The sequence below is a fragment of the Vipera ursinii genome (genome assembly GCF_947247035.1).
Source record: "Vipera ursinii genome assembly, chromosome: 13".
Lineage (NCBI taxonomy): Eukaryota > Metazoa > Chordata > Lepidosauria > Squamata > Viperidae > Vipera > Vipera ursinii.
The window spans coordinates 11,398,563-11,417,259 of record NC_139526.1 but is presented as its reverse complement, the minus strand read 5'-3'; the positions used below and the strand labels follow the sequence as shown (position 1 = coordinate 11,417,259).

At 45.1% G+C, this 18,697-nt stretch overlaps 2 protein-coding genes and 1 long non-coding RNA gene across 3 annotated transcripts in view; 2 read left to right on the top strand and 1 right to left on the bottom strand.

Annotated features, from left to right (window-relative positions):
• The window catches only part of ABCA3 (ATP binding cassette subfamily A member 3), a 64,090-nt gene extending 52,384 nt beyond the window's left edge, over window positions 1-11,706 (top strand). The window contains 7 exon segments of the mRNA XM_083372731.1: window positions 562-696; window positions 2,725-2,919; window positions 3,774-3,961; window positions 4,112-4,282; window positions 6,070-6,257; window positions 7,298-7,371; window positions 7,624-11,706. Of these exon segments, the coding sequence (XP_083228857.1) occupies window positions 562-696; window positions 2,725-2,919; window positions 3,774-3,961; window positions 4,112-4,282; window positions 6,070-6,257; window positions 7,298-7,371; window positions 7,624-7,755 (1,083 nt within the window). The 3' untranslated portion in view covers window positions 7,756-11,706.
• Window positions 1-18,697, bottom strand: part of LOC310646177 (ankyrin repeat and fibronectin type-III domain-containing protein 1-like) — a gene marked incomplete at its 5' end in the record, with an annotated part of 598,148 nt that overhangs the window by 460,114 nt on the left and 119,337 nt on the right.
• Window positions 11,938-14,430, top strand: LOC310646602. Its single transcript, XR_014493730.1, has 2 exons — window positions 11,938-12,153; window positions 12,187-14,430. It is a non-coding gene; the product is annotated as an uncharacterized lncRNA (long non-coding RNA).

Here is an 18,697-nt window from a genome sequence, read left to right as displayed (position 1 = left end):
TGGACTTCAACTCCCAGAATTCCTCAGCCAGCTGAGGAATTCCGGGAGTTGAAGTCCACAAGTCATAAAAGGGCCAGGTTTGAAGACCCCTGGTCTAGAAAAGGGAGTGCATGTCATATTATATGATTCTTAACTGAATCATGCAATCATTAAACAAATCTGGCTTCCCCCATTGACTTTGCTTGTCAGAAGCAGGCTGGAAAGATTGCAAATCACAATCAAATGCCCGCCAGACACTGCTCACTGTCACAAATGTGAGCCAATGGCCAAGTGCCCACGTTTGCAATCACATGATCATTGGGATGGTGTGAAGATCACAACTTTGAAATCGGGTTATAAGTCACTTTTTTTTAAAGCTGTTGTAACTTCGAACCGTTGTTAAGGAAATAAGTCAAGGACTACCTCTGCTCAGATAAACCAAAATGATTGGAGAGGTTTTTCTCCCCTGATGTCATCATAAATTCAGTGATGCCCTCCAGCTTGTTTTAAACAGAAGGTGTCCCTTCCAATAACTTGCTTCTGATGGCTCGCTTTGGTTGATTTTTCATGCTATTCCAACAGCTCATGCTGCTAAACCAAGTCCCGGTGCTTCCAGAAGACCGGGATGTTGCTGATGAGAGAAAGAAAGTGTTGGAATCACCAACAGCATCCATTTCTTCACTGAATAGTCCTCTTGTGATTAAGGAGCTTACCAAGGTAGATGTTCAATGTAGCTTCCAAAACGTATCTCTCACCGAAACCCCATCGGAATAACATAAACCACTTTTGAACTACATGCTTTCTACGCAAACCACCCCCCCCAAAAAAAAATATCCACAATTTCTCCTAAGAAATGGTAGATGGTCCTAACTGGGCTTGAAACTTACAAAGTAATTGTGTGGTAGGATGGGTAAGGCCGGAAGGATAGCATGCAATGAGCCTACGCAGAATTTATGTGCTTATGTTGTTTCTCCAGAATTAAGTAAACCCTTAAATCTCATGGTAATCAATAAAGATAACAGAAGCCTTCTAAATATTGAACTGGCTTTCTGTGAAAAGGGGTTGGCTTTTATTTATTGATTTGATTTTCATCCTGCATTTATTTTGGGTCAGCTCAAGATAGTGTCCATACCTACGTTTTTGTGGCTTAAAGAAGATAATTTCTGGTCTCCTAACTTTCTAGCCTGGTGCTTTAACCACTGCACCAAATTACTACACTACACTAAACTTTAGCTTGAATCGTGGCGGGACTTGGAGTCTTTGTTACTGGAATTGGTTGATAAGCAGAGCTTCTCAGCCTTGACAAGATGAAGAAATGTGCCAGAATTCAGGATTCTGGAAAGTGAAGTCCATACATCTTGGAAGTTGCCACGGTTGAGAATCATTGCACTAGCACAGAGGTATGCTGGCTCAGGAATTCTGGGAGTTGAAGTCCACGAGTCATGAAGGGGTCATAATTCCCCCATGCTAGCTCAGGAATTCTGGGAGTTGAAGTCCACGAGTCATGAAGGGGCCAAAGTTTCCCCATGCTGGCTCAGGAATCCTGGGAGTTGAAGTCCACAAGTCATGAAGGGGCCATAGTTCCCCCATGCTGGCTCAGGAATTCTGGGAGTTGAAGTCCACGAGTCATAAAAGAGCAAAGGTGGCCTACCCCTGCACTAGCGATTCAGTTGCAAGTGGGATGTGCAGAAAAGCAGGGTACAAATTGAAAACCAAGCCATCTTCACCCTCACCCTCAGTAACATAAAGCACTAATCACAATAATTATAAGCAATGAAATAACATAACCCCCCCCCAAAAAAAAAATGTAGCACCACTTGAACACCTTCGGCATTGACAAAATTGCCTGACTTGGAACAGCTTACATGCTGAGATGATGATCTTCCAGACCATCAGACAACCACATCTGCCTATCCCAGGTCCTTGGGAGGGGTCTACAACAACTCACCGTAGCCAACTCACTGCAGCCAACTCATGGGACAATTCGCTATGGCCAATTTACCATGTTGTTAGTTGCAAAGTCGTGGACAACGTTCCTCTAGGCCTTCCTGTCCTCTACCATCTTCTGGAGTCCATTTAAGCTCACGTCTACTGCTTCAGGGACTCCATCCAGCCACCTCATTCTCTGTCGTCCCCTTCTTCTCTTGCCCTCAACCTTTCCCAGCATTACGCTCTTCTCCAGTGAGTCCTTCCTTCTCATTAGGTGGCCAAAGTATCTTGAGTTTCAACTTCAGGATCTGGCCTTCTAAAGAGCAGTCAGGGTTGATCTCCTCTAGGACTGACCGGTTTGATAGCCTTACAGTCCAAGGGCTTCACAGGAGGAACTTAGCATAGAATTATATTAATATTGAAAAATAGTGGAGTGGAATCATTAAAGAAAGGATGCCAAAGGAGGGACAAAAATGACCAAAATTAAAATAATTTCTAACTATTTTAAATAATTGAATTGTTTGAATTGTCCCTCAGCGAGTTGTCCTGTGGTGAGTTGGCCATGTTGAGTTGGCCATGATGGGTCATTGCAAGTTGACTCAGAGAGTTGTCCCATTCCCCCTTGGGAAGGACTTGATAGGTACCCCAAAATACTAAATCCAGCCTGACTGTGCAACCAATCACAATAGCATATAATAATATTTATAAGTCCACAAAAGAAAAATAAGTAATAATGAATAATATTAGCAGCAATAATGCCAGCTCTATGTATTGTGCATCTGATACCATTTTCTCCCCCCACTTTTTTTTCTCCAGGTATACAGTAGCAGGGATTCTTGTCTGGCTGTGGACAGAATTTCCCTTGCAGTCAGCAAGGGAGAATGTTTCGGTCTTCTGGGTTTCAACGGGGCAGGAAAAACAACCACCTTCAAGATGCTAACGGGAGATGAGAGCATCACTTCAGGAGATGCCTATGTGGATGGGCACAGCATCCTGGCCAATATCAAAAAGGTAATGGTGGAATCGAGTCAGTGGCCTAGAGGTGGAGCTCTCACCTCATAATTAGGAGGCTGTGACTTTGATCCTTGGTAGTGGTAGATATTTCTCTCTCTCTCTCTCTGGGTGCAATGAGTAATTGTCTGCTGTGAACGCCGCATAGACGTCAGGAAGGGCATCCAGCCAGCAAAATCTCAGCTCCATTCAGTCACTCTGACTCCCATCCTGATGCAAGGGATTACAGGGTCGTTAAAAGAAGGAAAACAAAACGGAGTTGAGAACAAAACAACAGCTGTTGTTGATGAAGCTGTCAAGAGTTATGGATTCCTATTCTAGATTAGACTCTTCCAGTTCTGGTATTTTGGGACCCTAAGGAATGTTTGCTGGCAATACCAGCAGTGGGCTAACTCAAGGTGCAGGTGGCCGAGTTCTCCAGATTCTGCAAAAAAGATACAGCAAACAAGTCAGTTGGGAGGAGGGAATAACAGCTGTCCAAATCCTACTACAGAGTCATTTCTGATGGGGATATTGTGGCCCTCCCCACCTGTTATCGTAACCCCCTCTCTGAGCAGTAGATGTTGGGAGACGTCTGGGCCTCGTTGGAATCTCCAAAGCATTGCCTGCAACACCTTTCAAAAGTGGCTGGCGAATTGTTATTTGGACACGGGAGGAGAGCGAGAAGCCATCTCTTTAACTGTATTTAAGTCAATAAACTAAATTAAACTTGATCTGGCTTCCTTCCACATCTTTCTCTTGACCTTTGTCCACCTTTGGGGAGTATGGCTTCCAGCACATCAATCAAAGACCATTCACTGCAGTCAACCATAGGCTGGAGATGTTCTTCTCAACTTAATTTGATCTGCCTTCAGGTCCAGCAGCGGATTGGCTACTGTCCCCAATTTGATGCCCTTTTGGATCACATGACTGGGAGGGAGACCTTGAGCATGTACGCCCGACTGCGGGGAATCCCTGAACGCTACATCGGCAGCTGTGTGGAGAACATGCTTCGTGGGTTGCTCTTAGAACCTCATGCCAACAAACTCGTCCGCACATTCAGGTGAGAAGCCTTCTGAAGCAGAGGTGGGTTCACCTCCTACGCTCATCCATGATGGGAGGTGGGACAAAATGGGAACAGGGGCTTTGTTTCACGGTTAGTAATGGCTGGTGGCAACTCTTCGACGTAACCTTTTTCCCTCGGTCTTTGCAGCGGTGGGAATAAGCGGAAACTGAGTGCGGGAATTGCTCTCATTGGTGGGCCTCCTGTGGTGTTCCTGGATGAACCTTCCACCGGCATGGACCCTGTTGCCAGACGCCTATTATGGGATGCAGTCGCTCGGACACGGGAGTGTGGGAAGTCCATCATTATCACATCTCACAGGTTGCCCTCTGTTTCTTTGTCTTCCATCATCCTGGGGCAAAACAATGGATTTCTGTCAATCTCTAAGACCTGGGCTCTTTTATGACTCGTGGACTTCAACTCCCAGAATTCCTGAGCCAGCATGGGGGAACTATGGCCCCTTCATGACTCGTGGACTTCAACTCCCAGAATTCCTGAGCCAGCCACGCTGAGGGGAAAGGGAGAGGTTTCCAAGCTGAGCCATGCCGACTCAGGAATTCTGGGAATTGGAAGTCCACAAGTCATAAAAGAGCCAAGGTTGCCTACCCCTGCTCTAAGGAAATGTGTCTCTGTTAAGGAATTTGTTGTGCAGAGGTCTCCTTGTGCTACCAAAGAGTTGCACAGACAAGGAAGGGTACTGAGAGCAGCAAGAGTTACACAGTAAACACAAGAGTACACTGAGTTGTAAAAGCAAAAAGTAGTTTACTTTAAGGTGGTGTAAAAACAAAAATGCACAGTCAAAAATAAACAGTCCAAGTAGCAATCCAAAATACAAAGTCTTCTTACCGGTCCAGAGGTCAATACACAGTTCAGGTAACAGATAGCAGTGGAGGTAGTAGAGAGCAGTGAATTCAGAGAGAGAAAGAAGCTACATTACTAGCTCCCTCTTATGGCCATGAGAACACTTACACACCCATTGGCCAATAAACATCTTAAAGACATAACATCATGGTTAATATATTTTCAACTCAACATTGTAGGCTAACACCATATGCCTAACAGTCTCAACCTTGGCTGCTTGAAGACGTATGGACTTCAACTCCCAGAATTCTCCAGCCATTCTCGGAGTAAGGGCAGAGGATCCTTGGTTTTTTAAAATATTTTTTAATATTCTGCATTGAACTTGTTTCAGTTGCATGCCATGTTTTCAGGGTAGCAGGAAGCTCAAATTTGGCAATGCAGTCGAGATGGGCTGGATTATATAATGTATAATCGTGATAGTTAACTATGTGTATAAAAGCATACGTATACATACGAACGTGCGCACACATAGACACACACATGCAGAGACACTTGCACTATTTACCATTACAACAACATTACAGATTTATTTTTTTAAAAAAAATAGTTCTGTTTTTACTTACTCTTTGAAGTACTAGTTGTGAGTTTGTATATATCTGTGTTTTGCTCTTTTCTTTTCCTGTTACTAATTTAAAAGCAACGCAAATATTTTTCCAAAAAGGGATGCTTGTGGACCAGCCCTAAGATGGGATACTTCTTTGCCACTCAAATCCAGCCCTTTTTCTCCTACTGGGTCTCAGATTTGCTATGCCTACAAGTCTTTATGCCTACCTATTAAATTCATTAAGGGATGCGGTGGCTCATTGGGTTAGGACACTGAGCTTGTCGATCAGAAGGTCGACAGTTTGGCAGATCGAATCCCGAGTGCCGCGTAACAGAGTGAGCACCTGTTACTCATCCCAGCTTCTGCCAACCTAGCAGTTCGAAAGCACGTAAAAATGCAAGTAGAAAAATAGGGACCACTACGGTGGGAAGGTAACAGCGTTCTGTGCGCCTTTGGCGTCCAGTCATGCCAGCCACATGACCACGGAGACATCCTTGGACAAGCGCTGGCTCTTTGGCTTTGAAACGGAGATGAGCACCGGCCCCTAGAGTCAGAAACGACTAGCACGCATGTGCGGGGGAACCTTTACCTATTAAATTCATATGCCATCCATCCCAGAATTGAGCGACTCTGGGCAGTTTGCTGGCTTTGCACTTGCCGTTTGTCTTCCCCCCTCTCTCACGTCTGCGTCCCTCTCCTGCAGCATGGAAGAATGTGAAGCACTCTGCACCCGGCTGGCCATAATGGTCAATGGGCAGTTCAAGTGCCTGGGTAGCCCTCAACATCTGAAGAGCAAGTTTGGCAGTGGATACACTCTGCTGGCCAAGACCCACAATGATGAAGAAGGCCATGTAGAAGACTTCAAGGCCTTCGTGGAGAAAACATTTCCCGGTAAGCCAGCTTTGGGATCCCAAAGGTGCTTTTTCGTGAGGCAACTGGACTTTCTTGTTTTCCTTTGAAGATGTTTTGCTTCTCATCCAAGAAGCTTCTTCAGCTCTGGCTGGCTGGTGGGGAGTTGAAGGATTTACACAGCTGGGGGATGGAGTTAAGGGTGTCATCAGCTTAGAGTCATCAGCTGTCACAAACGTCCAGGTTCAACCCCTCTTGAATTTTGTTGACTCTTACCTGATGCCAATTTAGTACTGAACTGTAGTTGACTGGATTCTTGTGTACAGACCTGAGCAATAGATCTTGAACTGCAACTTAAAGCATGGTCCTGATACTTTGCTGTTTTTTTAAGCTTTCTTGGGAAGTTGATTTACTGGTATAGTCTACCTAGTGGGGTTGACTGCATAGGACACTTGTAGTCTACTCTGCCTATTGCAGAACATTTAATTGGGGCATTAAAATTTAGAGTGGTACCTTGGAAGACAAGGTAGAAAACCAGGACAGAGTGTCATTGTTCCGACAGATGAAACTCTTCAAAAGAACTTCAAGGCATTGTTTACCTTAAAAGATCTTTTATTCGAGTAGCATAATATCGGCACTTACATAATCGAAGCCAAAAAACTGAATTCCCCTCCCCTGGGCACATAGTATCAAAGCACAATTCCCTCCTCCAATTAACAGTCATAAATCACATTCCCCAATTAGCTTGAAGCGCAGGCTTCCTCTCCAGCTCTCCAGCCCACCAATTCTTTATCAGCTCTGGGCTCAGTAACCTTGATTCTCAGGCTAAGTTTAGTGTTGTTATGTCTAGCTGGACTCTCATTCACATCCCCCACCCTCCCAGCATCATCTAACTCTAAAAGCGAAAGGGAAAAGATGGCTACATTTCCAACTGTTGTCAATGCAAAAACATCTGATGCTAGCAGCGTTGACACAAGAGATTTTCAACAAATTGTTGGCCACAGTTAATAACAATTGCACATTGGTTTCAGGGAGATGTAGATGACTTGGCTATATCTTCTTCTTTTTTTTCCCTTTCCCAGAGAGCATCCTGAAGCATGAGCACCAGGGGATGGTCCATTACCACCTCACCAATAAGAACCTCAGTTGGGCACAGGTAAGGCTGGAGCGATGGCCAGGGGTGGAAATTTCTTTCTCACTAAGAAAAATAGTGTATATAAAACTGATCTATCAGGGAAGGGTCTAGAACAGCTCAACAAGTGAAAGCTAACGATCTTCAGTAGGAACTCCAACGTCCTTTTTCCACACTGGCTTTGGTATCTTACAAGCTTCTAAACCTTGGATGGAGGCTGTGGCCTGGAAGTGTTAACTACCCCCTTTCTCTCCCTGTGTGTCTTGTGTCTCCCAGGTGTTTGGGACACTGGAGAAAGCCAAAGACAAGTACTGCATAGAAGATTACTCTGTAAGCCAAATCTCCTTGGAGCAGGTTTTTATGAGCTTCACGCGTTTCCAGCATTACACAGAAGATCGCGAGAAATGAGTCCAATCTTCTCCAGCTTCTTTTCGTGGACTGACCTGTTGCCTATAAGATAGTATACAAAGAGGAGGTAATTTATAGTATCAGCCGTGTCTCCAACGACAAAAAGAATGGACCTATTCTCATTGGACAAGTGGTACACCCGTCGTACTGGCATTATGAGGATGAATGCATGGGTTGTGTGGCTGTGTTGTGTGTCCATTTGTCTGTGTGAGGCATGAGAAGGAGGAGTGCTTAACCATCTTTCGAGGCAGCTGGGATGTCCTACCAACTCTCAAGATGATGATGATGATGATGATGGGAGGGCCTAGCCTACTAGCAGTCGTGGAGGCAATTAACCCTGAATCCTGGGACAATTCCGTAATTCAGTATATTGGATGCTTGGATATTGGTTTCGTCTTTCTTTTCCCACTCTCCCAATCTTATCTTCTTGAGAAGTTCCCACTGCACCAGCGTTGGTGTCGTTGGCCCGCCTGCATGTCTGCAGTTTTGGAGCATTGACAGCACGTATTCATCCAAATGATTCTGATCCCTATCTGTACGTTCAGACCAAACTATTTAGAATGTACCCACTCGTGGTTCTTTTGAGGGTTTGCATCCCTTGGATGGTGAAAAAGCAAGCACATAAGTGAAAGAAGCAAGCCACTCTGAGCCTTCCCTATATTACATCCAGGGAATGGATTCTACTCTTCAGGAAGTAGTAAAGCAAGATTTAGTATCTCCGCTTTCTGGGTGAGAATTACACAAGTTTGTTTTGACAGAGTCTTCAGCATCCATGCTGCATATACCACTATCCAAGTCTCTCTTCTTCTGCTTTCCAAAGATCTCATGAACATCCGATCACGAGCGGTGTTCATGAGCTTTCTGGTTGCAAAGCTGCCTTTGATGTCCTTTAGAATAACTTTTCCCAATCTGGGTGACCTCAGGATGGATGTGGACTTCCAGTTCTCAGGGATCCCCAGCCAGCGTGCCATTCTTGAGAACTCTGGAACTTGATATCTGTACCTCTAGCACTCATTCAAGCTGAGGAAGTTGATTCTGAGAGACTGTCTTTGAAAGCTTAGCTTGCTGTTCACATCCGCTCCAGATTGCTGCTAGCTGCCACAAGGCAGAAGATCCATTTTGTTGGCTATCTTTTTGCCGGCTAACTTGTAGACTTGCTGGATGTGGCAAAGGAAACCCGTAGCTCTGTTTCTGGAAACTCAGAAAGACAGTGCTTTCTCTCTTGCGCATTGGCGTCACAACCTTTCATGGGTGCATCATCCTACATCTGAGATCGTTCACAGGCTCCCTCTACTTCCCCCCCCCTTGAAATCCATTGATATGGATTAACAGCAGAAAACAATCCACCTTGGTCCAGAGGGAGACGTGGATTTTATTTTGCAATCAAAGACCACCATAGAGTCATGCAGCCTAGAAAGGCCCCTTTCAACGACGGGACGTTGAGGACGTAATCCTCAATTGACAACCATTCATTGAGTGGCCGTTCAAAGTTAAAACGCCACTGGAAAAGTGACTTATTATGACCGTTTTTAACACTCTTACCACCACCGCAGCGTCCCTTCAGTCACGTGATCAAAATTTGGACGCTTAGCAACAGACATGTATTTAGGACAGTTGCAGCGTCCCGGGTCACGTGTTCCCCTTTGGTGACCTTCTGGCAAGCCAAGTCACTCCACAGCAGTGTAACTAATTTCACGAACTGTAGCGGTTCCGTTAGCAGCGGTGGCAAGAAAGGTCGTAAAATGGGGCAAAACTCAACAGCTGTCTTGCTTAGCAACAGAAATTTTGGGCTCCGTCGCGGTCGTATGTCAAGGGCTAGCTGTACAGGTGTCAAAAGGCCCCCACTCTGATAAATAAATAGCTGCTTTCCAACCCCCGTCAATTCTGGTTTGATCAGAGTACAATTTCTGTCGTTTCCACTAGGCTCATTCCTGGTTCCCTGGTTGAATCCCAAATTTTCCCAACAGAAGGTCTGGAGTGCTTCCTCTAAGATTATGTCCTGTTGATGCTTTCAAGAGGAGGGCAGGGCAAGGGGTCATCAGATTAATCAACCCATTCCCCACCCCCACCCCGTTGAGAAGAGATTTCTGTACAAAATTACCCCGTCAAATCCACTTTTTTGTGTTATAGTCTAGGATAGGGGTGGTCAACCTTGGCTGTTTTATGACTCGTGGACTTCAAGTCCCAGAATTCCTGAGCCAGCCACGCTGAGGGGAAAGGGAGAGGTTTCCAAGCTGAGCCATGCTGGCTCAGGAATTCTGGGAGTTGAAGTCCACGAGTCATAAAAGAGCCAAGGTTGCCTACCCCTGGCCTAGGCCTAGGCCGCTTTATGACTCGTGGACTTCAACTCCCAGAATTCCTGAGCCAGCTGTGCTGAGGGGAAAGGGGGAGGTTTCCAAGCTGAGCCATGCCGGCTCAGGAATTCTGGGAGTTGAAGTCCACGAGTCATGAGGGGGCCAAAGTTCCCCCATGCTGGCTCAGGAATTCTGGGAGTTGAAGTCCATGAGTCATAAAAGAACCAAGGTTGCCTGCCCCTGGTCTAGGAAGGGATTGAACCACAAAGGGAGGATTTCAATAAGCCGTTCTTCCATAAGACCCAGAGACTGGATTTCACAGGGCCAAATGTGCCATCCTCCAAATCCAGCCTTGGACCACTGTTTCCACCTGCCAGACTTGAACACATCTACTCTGCACTGAGCTCTCTATGTGCTACTTGTTAGATAAGCAAAATCCTTTTGGGGGGTGGGGCGGAGGAAAGGGTGCAGTCAAAACAAAAAAACTTCTTGAAACATTTTGTTTCTGTGGAGGCCTCAGAGTTTGATCCTGGGCCTCCAGCTTTTATTCACCTTGTCCAGAAAGGGATGTCCTTGTAATGTATCTATTGGCTTTCATTATTTCCTGCAATAGCACTGTTTTCCATCCAAATGTGTCACAAATTTCCTTCCTTCCTTCCTTCCTTCCTTCCTTCCTTCCATCTATCCATCCTTACTTCCATATCTGTTCCTTCCTTCCATCCATATCAGTCTTCCTTCCTTCCTTCCTTCCTTCCTTCCTTCCTTCCTTCCTTCCTTCCTTCCTTCCTTCCTTCCTTCCTTCCTTCCATATCTGTTCCTTCCTTCCTTCCATCCATCCATATCAATCTCCCTTCCCTTCCCTTCCCTTCCCTTCCCTTCCCTTCCCTTCCCTTCCCTTCCTCCCTGGATGATGCTTCTAGACTATAATAAGTAAGCTTGGAAATGACTATGTTCTTGGGCACCAAAGAGAAGCGACTTACACTCTACATAATTCTTCCCTTCTGAGTAGTTCAGTCAAACGATGGTTGCAACCTCAGCTTTCATTTGTGGTTTCTCTTGGTGCACTGAAAGTGTGCTGAGAGGACAGAATCCACAATCCATCTGCCAGCTGTGTCTTGCAAGAGAGAGCATTTTGGGGAGCTAAAAAACGACCTCCCGGGGCTTTTCTTCTCTGCACAAAAGAAGTAGGGCTTAAACTCATTGCAGTTTGAATCAATGCAAAAACTCTTCGCTACTTGAATCAACTAATGACACATGGAATGTATGAACGGAGCATCTGAACCTCTCTTGGTCAGAGGAGAAGTGGAAAATATGTGGGACCAGGAAGGGAAAAACTAAAGGATCTCCCAGGTTTTATTTTGTGGTAGTTCTGAATTAATAGTTAGCTTTTACTTTGGGCCTCTGGTGCAGATACTGTAGTTTGTCCTTTAACTAATCTGTGTCTTTTGATCCTTGTCTCTGTATGAAGTCTTGTGAACAGGAACACAGACCATCATTTCTGTTAAGGAGGGCAGAAAGCACCCAGGAGCTGTGTGGCTTTTAAAAAAAATCCATCCTCTTTTTTGAAAATTATATATAGGGACGCGGTGGCTCAGTGGGTTAGGACGCTGAGCTTGTCGATCAGAAGGTCGGCAGTTTGGCGGGTCGAATCCCGAGTGCCGCGTAGCCTGTTACTCGTCCCAGCTTCTGCCAACCTAGCAGTTCGAAAGCACATAAAAATGCAAGTAGAAAAGTAGGGACCGCTATGGTGGGAAGGCAACAGCGTTCCGTGCGCCTTTGGCATCTAGTCATGCCAGCCACATGACCACAGAGACGTCCTTGGACAAGCGCTGGCTCTTCGGCTTTGAAACGGAGATGAGCACCGGCCCCTAGAGTTGGAAATGACTAGCACACATGTGCGGGGGAACCTTTATACACACACACACACACACACACACTGTATTATCTGGACCTGGATCCTAAACAGACAAGCAAAACTACCAAGTTTAGTTCTCTTAATAAAGAACTTCCTTACAAAGTCAATTTAATAGCTTTAGATCAGGGGGTCTTCAAACTTGGCTCTTTGATGACTTGTGGACTTCAACTCCCAGAATTCCTCAGCCAGGCATGCCTGGCTGAGTAATTCTGGGAGTTGAAGTTCAGAAGTCATCAAAGGGCCAAGTTTGAAGAGCCCTGCTTTAGATTTTTAAAATTGGAAACCACCCATTCAAAACCCCACCCCGACGACAAGAAGCAGAGTCACAAGGCAGCTCAGAAGAGCCAGCCAAGTGGAGAGAAGTTTATGACACTCTCTGTCACAGGGTTCTCTTTTCCGAACAGGAGAAAGGGAAATCTGTAAGGAATGGAGCCACAGTGCATTTAACTCTCCTCCTAGCCCTGAATACCAATTGCGGGAAGCAGTGATGGGAATAACAATGTGCTCCCTCCCTGTTCGGTGTACAAGCCATTGTGACGGTTTGATTGCTGCACACTGCTAATGCTTCAGGTACATTTAAGCACGATTTAATTTGATCGCTTTATTCATTTTAGACATTTGTAGAGCTGCCCATCTTACAAGCAACTCTGGCTAGCTCCCCACCCCCAAAAAATCAATTGGACTTGGTTACAAGTAAATCAGCAGAGCCCCCTAAACACCAACCAATTCTATTCCAGCAAGTGGTGTGGATTATTCCTCCTCCTCCTCCTCCTCCTCCTCATCCATATTTCATCCCAATCAAGGCTCATAATGGTAGTCCTTTCCCACTGGTTTCCAGCTTGGCTGTGGTCTGCAGCTGATACACAACAGGAGGCACTGTTGTGTTGCCCAACCGAGGTTCAGCCAGAAGATCAATTTGATGCCCATCTTTGCAAGTTGCATGGAAAAAAAATCCTCCTTGTAGAAGGGCTCAACGGAACCCACCCCCCTTCTGCCCTTGGGACCATCAGCACCATCCCCCCAATGCATCAGTGGCTTTAAAAACTTAGCAAAGGTTCTTCAGCTAAAAGGACACCACCGGCCAGCATTTTTTTTTCCCCATAGGTAGTCCTCAATTTATAACCGTTCATTTAGGGACTGTTCGAAGTTACAACAGCGCTGGGAAAAAAGTAATTTATGGTTATTTTTTGACCCTTAGGATGCTGCTGCCATTGGTTGCAGCGTCCCCGTGGTCACATGATCAAAATTCGGACGCCCGGCCACAGGTCCGTACTTTATGATGGTCGCGTGATCCCCTTTGGCGAGAAGCAAAGTCAGTGGGAGAAGCCAAATTCACTTGAGCGACCGTGTTATTAACTTTTAACGACTGAAGCGATTTGCTTAGCAAGTCTGGCAAGAAAGGTTGTAAAATGGGGCAGAATTAACTGCCTTACTTAGCCACTGATATTTTGGGCTCAGATGTGGTCGTAAGTCGAGGACTACCTGTATCAGGCAAACTTTTTGGAGCTTCCTTTTATCTACTTCTACCCCGTCACATTTTATATTTTTTTGTACTCATTTCTCTGCGCATTTTTTTTTAAAAGATGTTTTCTCAGTAGAGGGAAAGGGATAAAATTCTCTGGATCGCCTGATTAATTTCTGCACGCTGTGAAAGGACGAATTATTGGGATATGGGGGGAAAATGGCTAGGTTCCAGGACCCCTGCCACGATTTAGCCACGATGGACCACTTTCGTTCCACTCTCCATGTTTAGCCACCTTTTATACGGTTTCAGTTTTCCCAAAAGCTTTGTGCAAAATATTCTTAAGTTGTCCACAGCTGTTTTTTGTCACGACTGATTGGTTAGTTGGTACTTTGGCTCAAACTACAGTTCCCTTCCTCTTGCACAAGTCCCTGCATTTTTGCACAGTGTATGTGTGCGCACGCGTGTGTGTGTGTGTTGGGCCTGTGTGTGCATGTTTGTATGAATCCAGTTTGCACTCTGGTTTCTCAGGTCTGTCTTCGCATCCTTCGCAAGACGCTAGACCACAGTGATCTTAGCTGAGGAAAAAGGAAATCAAAGGCTTGGAGGTGTCTCATTTTTTTCCTCTCCTGCTCTTGGCTGCGTGAAAATATTGTGGTGAACTTGCCACGGATTAAGCCACAAAGATGCCCATAAGCTACTATGGTTTCTAATATGTGTGTGTGCGTGTGTGTCATTTTTATATGTATGCGTTTCGTCTTCCGTAATTTCAGCTAAAGTTTAGATTGGGTTGGGCACTTTCTGTGTCTGCATGCCAAAATGGAGTACTATCCCCAGTGGAAAGAACAAAGGTCAAAAGTAGACAAGGGATGACCTCATTTTTGTGTGTTTGTGTGTGTGTGTGTGTGTGTGTCTGTTCACTCCACTGCTCTTCTTTATTGAAGTCAGCTGCAGTGGTGACATTTCCCCGTCTCAGAACAAGAAAATAAACTGGATTTTCAAGATGGAGACTCCAGAGTGTTTCTTTACACATGTCTGTTGATACTTGGCTTACAGCAGTTCATTTCAGGACCGTTCAAAGTTACAACGGCGCTGAAAAAAAGTGTCTTATAATAGTTTTTCACACTGATGATCTCCAGGGTCACCTGATCAAAATTCAATTGCTTGGAAACTGGCATGTACTCATGACGGTTGCAGTGTCCGGGGGATCATGTGATCAGCATTTCTAACTTTCCCAGCCAGCTTCTGACCAGCCAAGTTGATGGAGGAAACCAGATTTGCTTAACAACTGAACAATTGCAGGGATTCACTTAACAACTGTGGCAAGGAAGATCATAAAATGAGACAAAACTCGCTCAACTGTCTCACTTAACAACAGAAATTTTGGGGCCAACTGTAGTAAATTGAGGACTGCCTATATTAAGGAGTGGCACACTAGGGGAAAAAAACAGGCTCTGTTTGTGGTGCCTTTTTAGGCACCCCTAAGTTCCTTCCCTTGGAGCCAAATTCTAGAAGCCAAGAGCTGTAATGGGATCTAGAAGCACTAAATGTTGAACATGGAATATCTGAGCAGATTTCTGTTTTATTTCGGAGGCAGGCTGAGGAGGCACCACGCTGTTATACAGCTGTCTTATTTATTTCTTTATTTTTATCCTGTATTATTTTTATAAATAAAGGCACCTAGAACTCATTCCTGTTTTCACCACAACAACCCTGTGAGGTGGGTTGGGCTGAGGGAGAATGTCTGGCCCAAAGTCACCCAGCTGGCTTCCATGCTAAGGCGGGACTAGAACCCAACGTCTCCTGGTGATTGGCCCAAAGTCACCCAGCTGGCTTTCACGCCAAAGGCAGAACTAGAACTCACCATCTCCTGCTTTCTAATCTGGTACCTTCTCCACTAGATCAAACTGGCTCTCTTATTTGCCCAAACAAGCTATTTACTCAAAAAAGGTAAGGGGCATTAAGGAAAAACAAACTTCGCCGTCAATTGGAAGATTAGAAATGGGAGCTGTCCAAGTCCTGCTTTTATTTAGGCGACTGGAGTTTCCATTTTAATGGATTAAAAAAAGCTAATTCCTGGCTAGGCAGTTAGATAGACTGCACCCTCAACTCAAACCAGTCGCTGAAAATTGTTATCTCCCACTTTTGTGGATTGCAGTCCACTTCACCAGTAAGCTATTGACTATGTGCAGATAGATAAAGGTGATCAGTGAAAGAGTTAAGCAATAGGATTTTTCCCCCCTTTAAGATGTTATAAGGCTCTTTATATTTTTCTGCAGTAAACTAAGAGGGTTATCCATGGAATAAGTTTGCACAACATGCTTCAATCCAAGTACTGAATAACTCCATTTCCTGGGATCCTGCAACACCTTTTAATGAAATAAAGAGGCTTATTAATCCGCCCCAGAACCTCTAATCAAGGTTCAAAATAACTAAGCTTATCAAGTCATGGAAATGCCCCCACAAAACCTTCAATTGACCCAGTTAAATATGGTCTCTGATTCAAAATGGTTTCTCAGCCTAAGTGAACCGGAAGGGAAAATTCCAGATCCTGTTTCAGAAGCTCTTGTATTTACGTAGCACATTTTTACCATTTTAGCAAGTCCTGTCCAAATTTTTTTTAATCTTCCAGAACTTTAAACAAGAACGTCCACTCCAAACTGTCACGGGCCTTTTCTATATCTCAGAAAGTCAACGCAGCTTGTTATTCATTATGTTGCTCCAAATGTTTTAAAATGTCCAAAGCACATCTACAGTAACATTGTCCTTTTAACTGGTTTTTTTTTTTAGATGACAACCCAGCCGGTTCCTCATGAATAAACCTCTGCAAAATTATTTTGTGTCTGTCAACTGAAATAGCTGCAGAAAAATCAAAAACAAAACTTGGAATCCTTATTCAGGACTGATTATCAGCCTATCTATTGTCAAATCTTGTCCCTCATTAGGTATTAATGTGATATTGGCCTCTTTCCAACTCACTGGCCTCTTTCCTCCCTGTAAGATAGGATCCGTTGTGTTTTGTAAAGACAGTAAAAAAAAAGATAAGTGCGATAATCCATTTGGTTGCGCCACATTTTTACCGAGCCATTGGTGAGCAAATGCAAAAGCTGCAAAGAATCTGGAACAACTGAATACAGAATGGCAATGTGACAGGTCCCTCCTGGGCATATAGTGGTTTGTGTGTGTGTGTGTGTGTGTGTGTTTGTAAGGGACACTCGGGTGTCCAATACCCAGTTCTGTGCCTCTGGAGCTGTCAAATCAGGAATCCAACACAATGAAGACGATTGTATACGGAGGCGTTTCTCAAACCTGCCAACTTTATAAGTTGGGTTGACTTCAACCCCAATGTGGCTGGGGAATTCTGGGAGTTGAAGTCCACCCAGTGTAAAGTTGACATGGTTGAGAAATACTGTACTGTGTTTCTGCATATTGTACAGGGTCCCGGAGACTGATAGCTAAGGCCATGTAACCGGGGGTCTTCAAACTCGGCCCTTTTATGACTCGTAACTTCAACTCCCAGAATTCCACAGCCAGTGGCTGGCTGAGGAATTCTGGGAGTTGAAGTCCACGAGTCATAAAAGGGCCGAGTTTGAAGACCCCTACTGTAGTCGGTTGGATGGTGTGTTTATATGGATGATCCCTTTCTTTACTTGCAAGAGATTCTAATCCAAGGGTCTTCAAACTTGGCCCTTTTGTGACTTGTGGACTTCAACTCCCAGAATTCCTCAGCCAGGCACGCTGGCTGAGGAATTCTGGGAGTTGAAGTCCATGAGTCATAAAAAGGCCAAGTTTGAAGACCCCTGATGTAGACTGAGGGCTTGTGCAGCAGCTTAAAGCATGAGAAACCTGACACTCCAATAGTTGCATATTTGGGGCGGGGAACCCCAACCCAAATGGGAATTCGAGGTCACTTTCTGAGTTTCCCCTACCACTCCTTCCTCCCAGTCCTAAAGGCTGAGATCCCATTAGATGCCACGTTTGTGGCTGGTTATAGACTCACACCAATAGTCCATCTTGCAGACTGTAACCGATCACTTAGCATGGGTGAATTTGACACTTGTGGGCCATTCACAGGGAAGCGAATCATCGTCTTTTGACTTAAGGACCCCAACTCAGCCCAACGTTTCTGTTGTTAAGCAGGACAGTTCCGTGAGTTTTGCCCCATTTTACAACCTTTCTTGCCAGAGTTGTTAAATGAATCACTGCAGCTGTTAAGTTAGTCAAAGGGTTGTTAAGAGAATCTGGCTTCCCCCATTGTCAGAAAGTCACAAAAGGAGATCAGTTGACCCCGGGACATTGCGACCGTCATAAATGTGAGTCAGTTGCCAAGCGTCCCGAATTTTGTTCATGTGACCCTGGGGAAGTTTCAACAGTGTGAGAAAAGGTCCTGAGCCATGTTTTTCAGTGCCGTTGTAACTCTGAAGGGTCACTAAATGACCTGTTGTAAGCCGAGGATTATCTGTATCCACTTATCGACAAACTTAATGCTCAAGGCAGTTTTCGTGACCAAAACTTACAGGGGGAAATTCAAAACCTTGTGGAGGGGGTGTTTGCTTTAAGGCAGGAGTCTAAGGAGTTTAAGGCACAACAGTTCTAAAGATACACATCCAAGAAGGACACACACACACACACACACACACAGAGTGCGTTTTCTGAAGGCATGTTTGCCCCTTAAAACGTGGGCGCCAAAATGGTTCCAAACCCCTTAGAAGGCTTGCAGGCAGCCAGCATCTGATCCCCAGTTCCCTTTTCAAATTTTGGACAGCTCACGGTTGAATCCACCCCCACACCTCTGCCCTACAAGCGTGTGAACCCAGCCCTCAACTGGAAAGGGGTTGTTTAATTTCAGGTAAGGATTTTGCAAGACAAATGACACAATTCTTTCCAAGAGTTTTGGCTGGGCCCGCTGTGCTCTGTATTGTAAATGCCAGCCAAGAAGGAGACTTGCCCGCTCTTTCCCAAGAACAAAACTAAAAAAAAAGCCTCTAAATTTTTAGCATGGAAGAGGTGGTGGGAGTTGCTAAGAGCAACTGGAGGCCTGGACAAAAAGGACACTCGCTGTGCTCCCACAACCTCCAAACTCACCAACCCTCGCTTTGTGGGTTAACCCTAAGCTAAACCCAATGAGTTATATTAATATTACATTAAGCCATAATATGATAGGCAAAGCCTGTGGCTTGTTCACCCAGGTTTAGGAGTTCCTGTGTTGTACGGGGCACGGCAGGGAGATCAAACTCGGCTTCCTCCTTGCAAAAAATTCAGAGCGCTGGA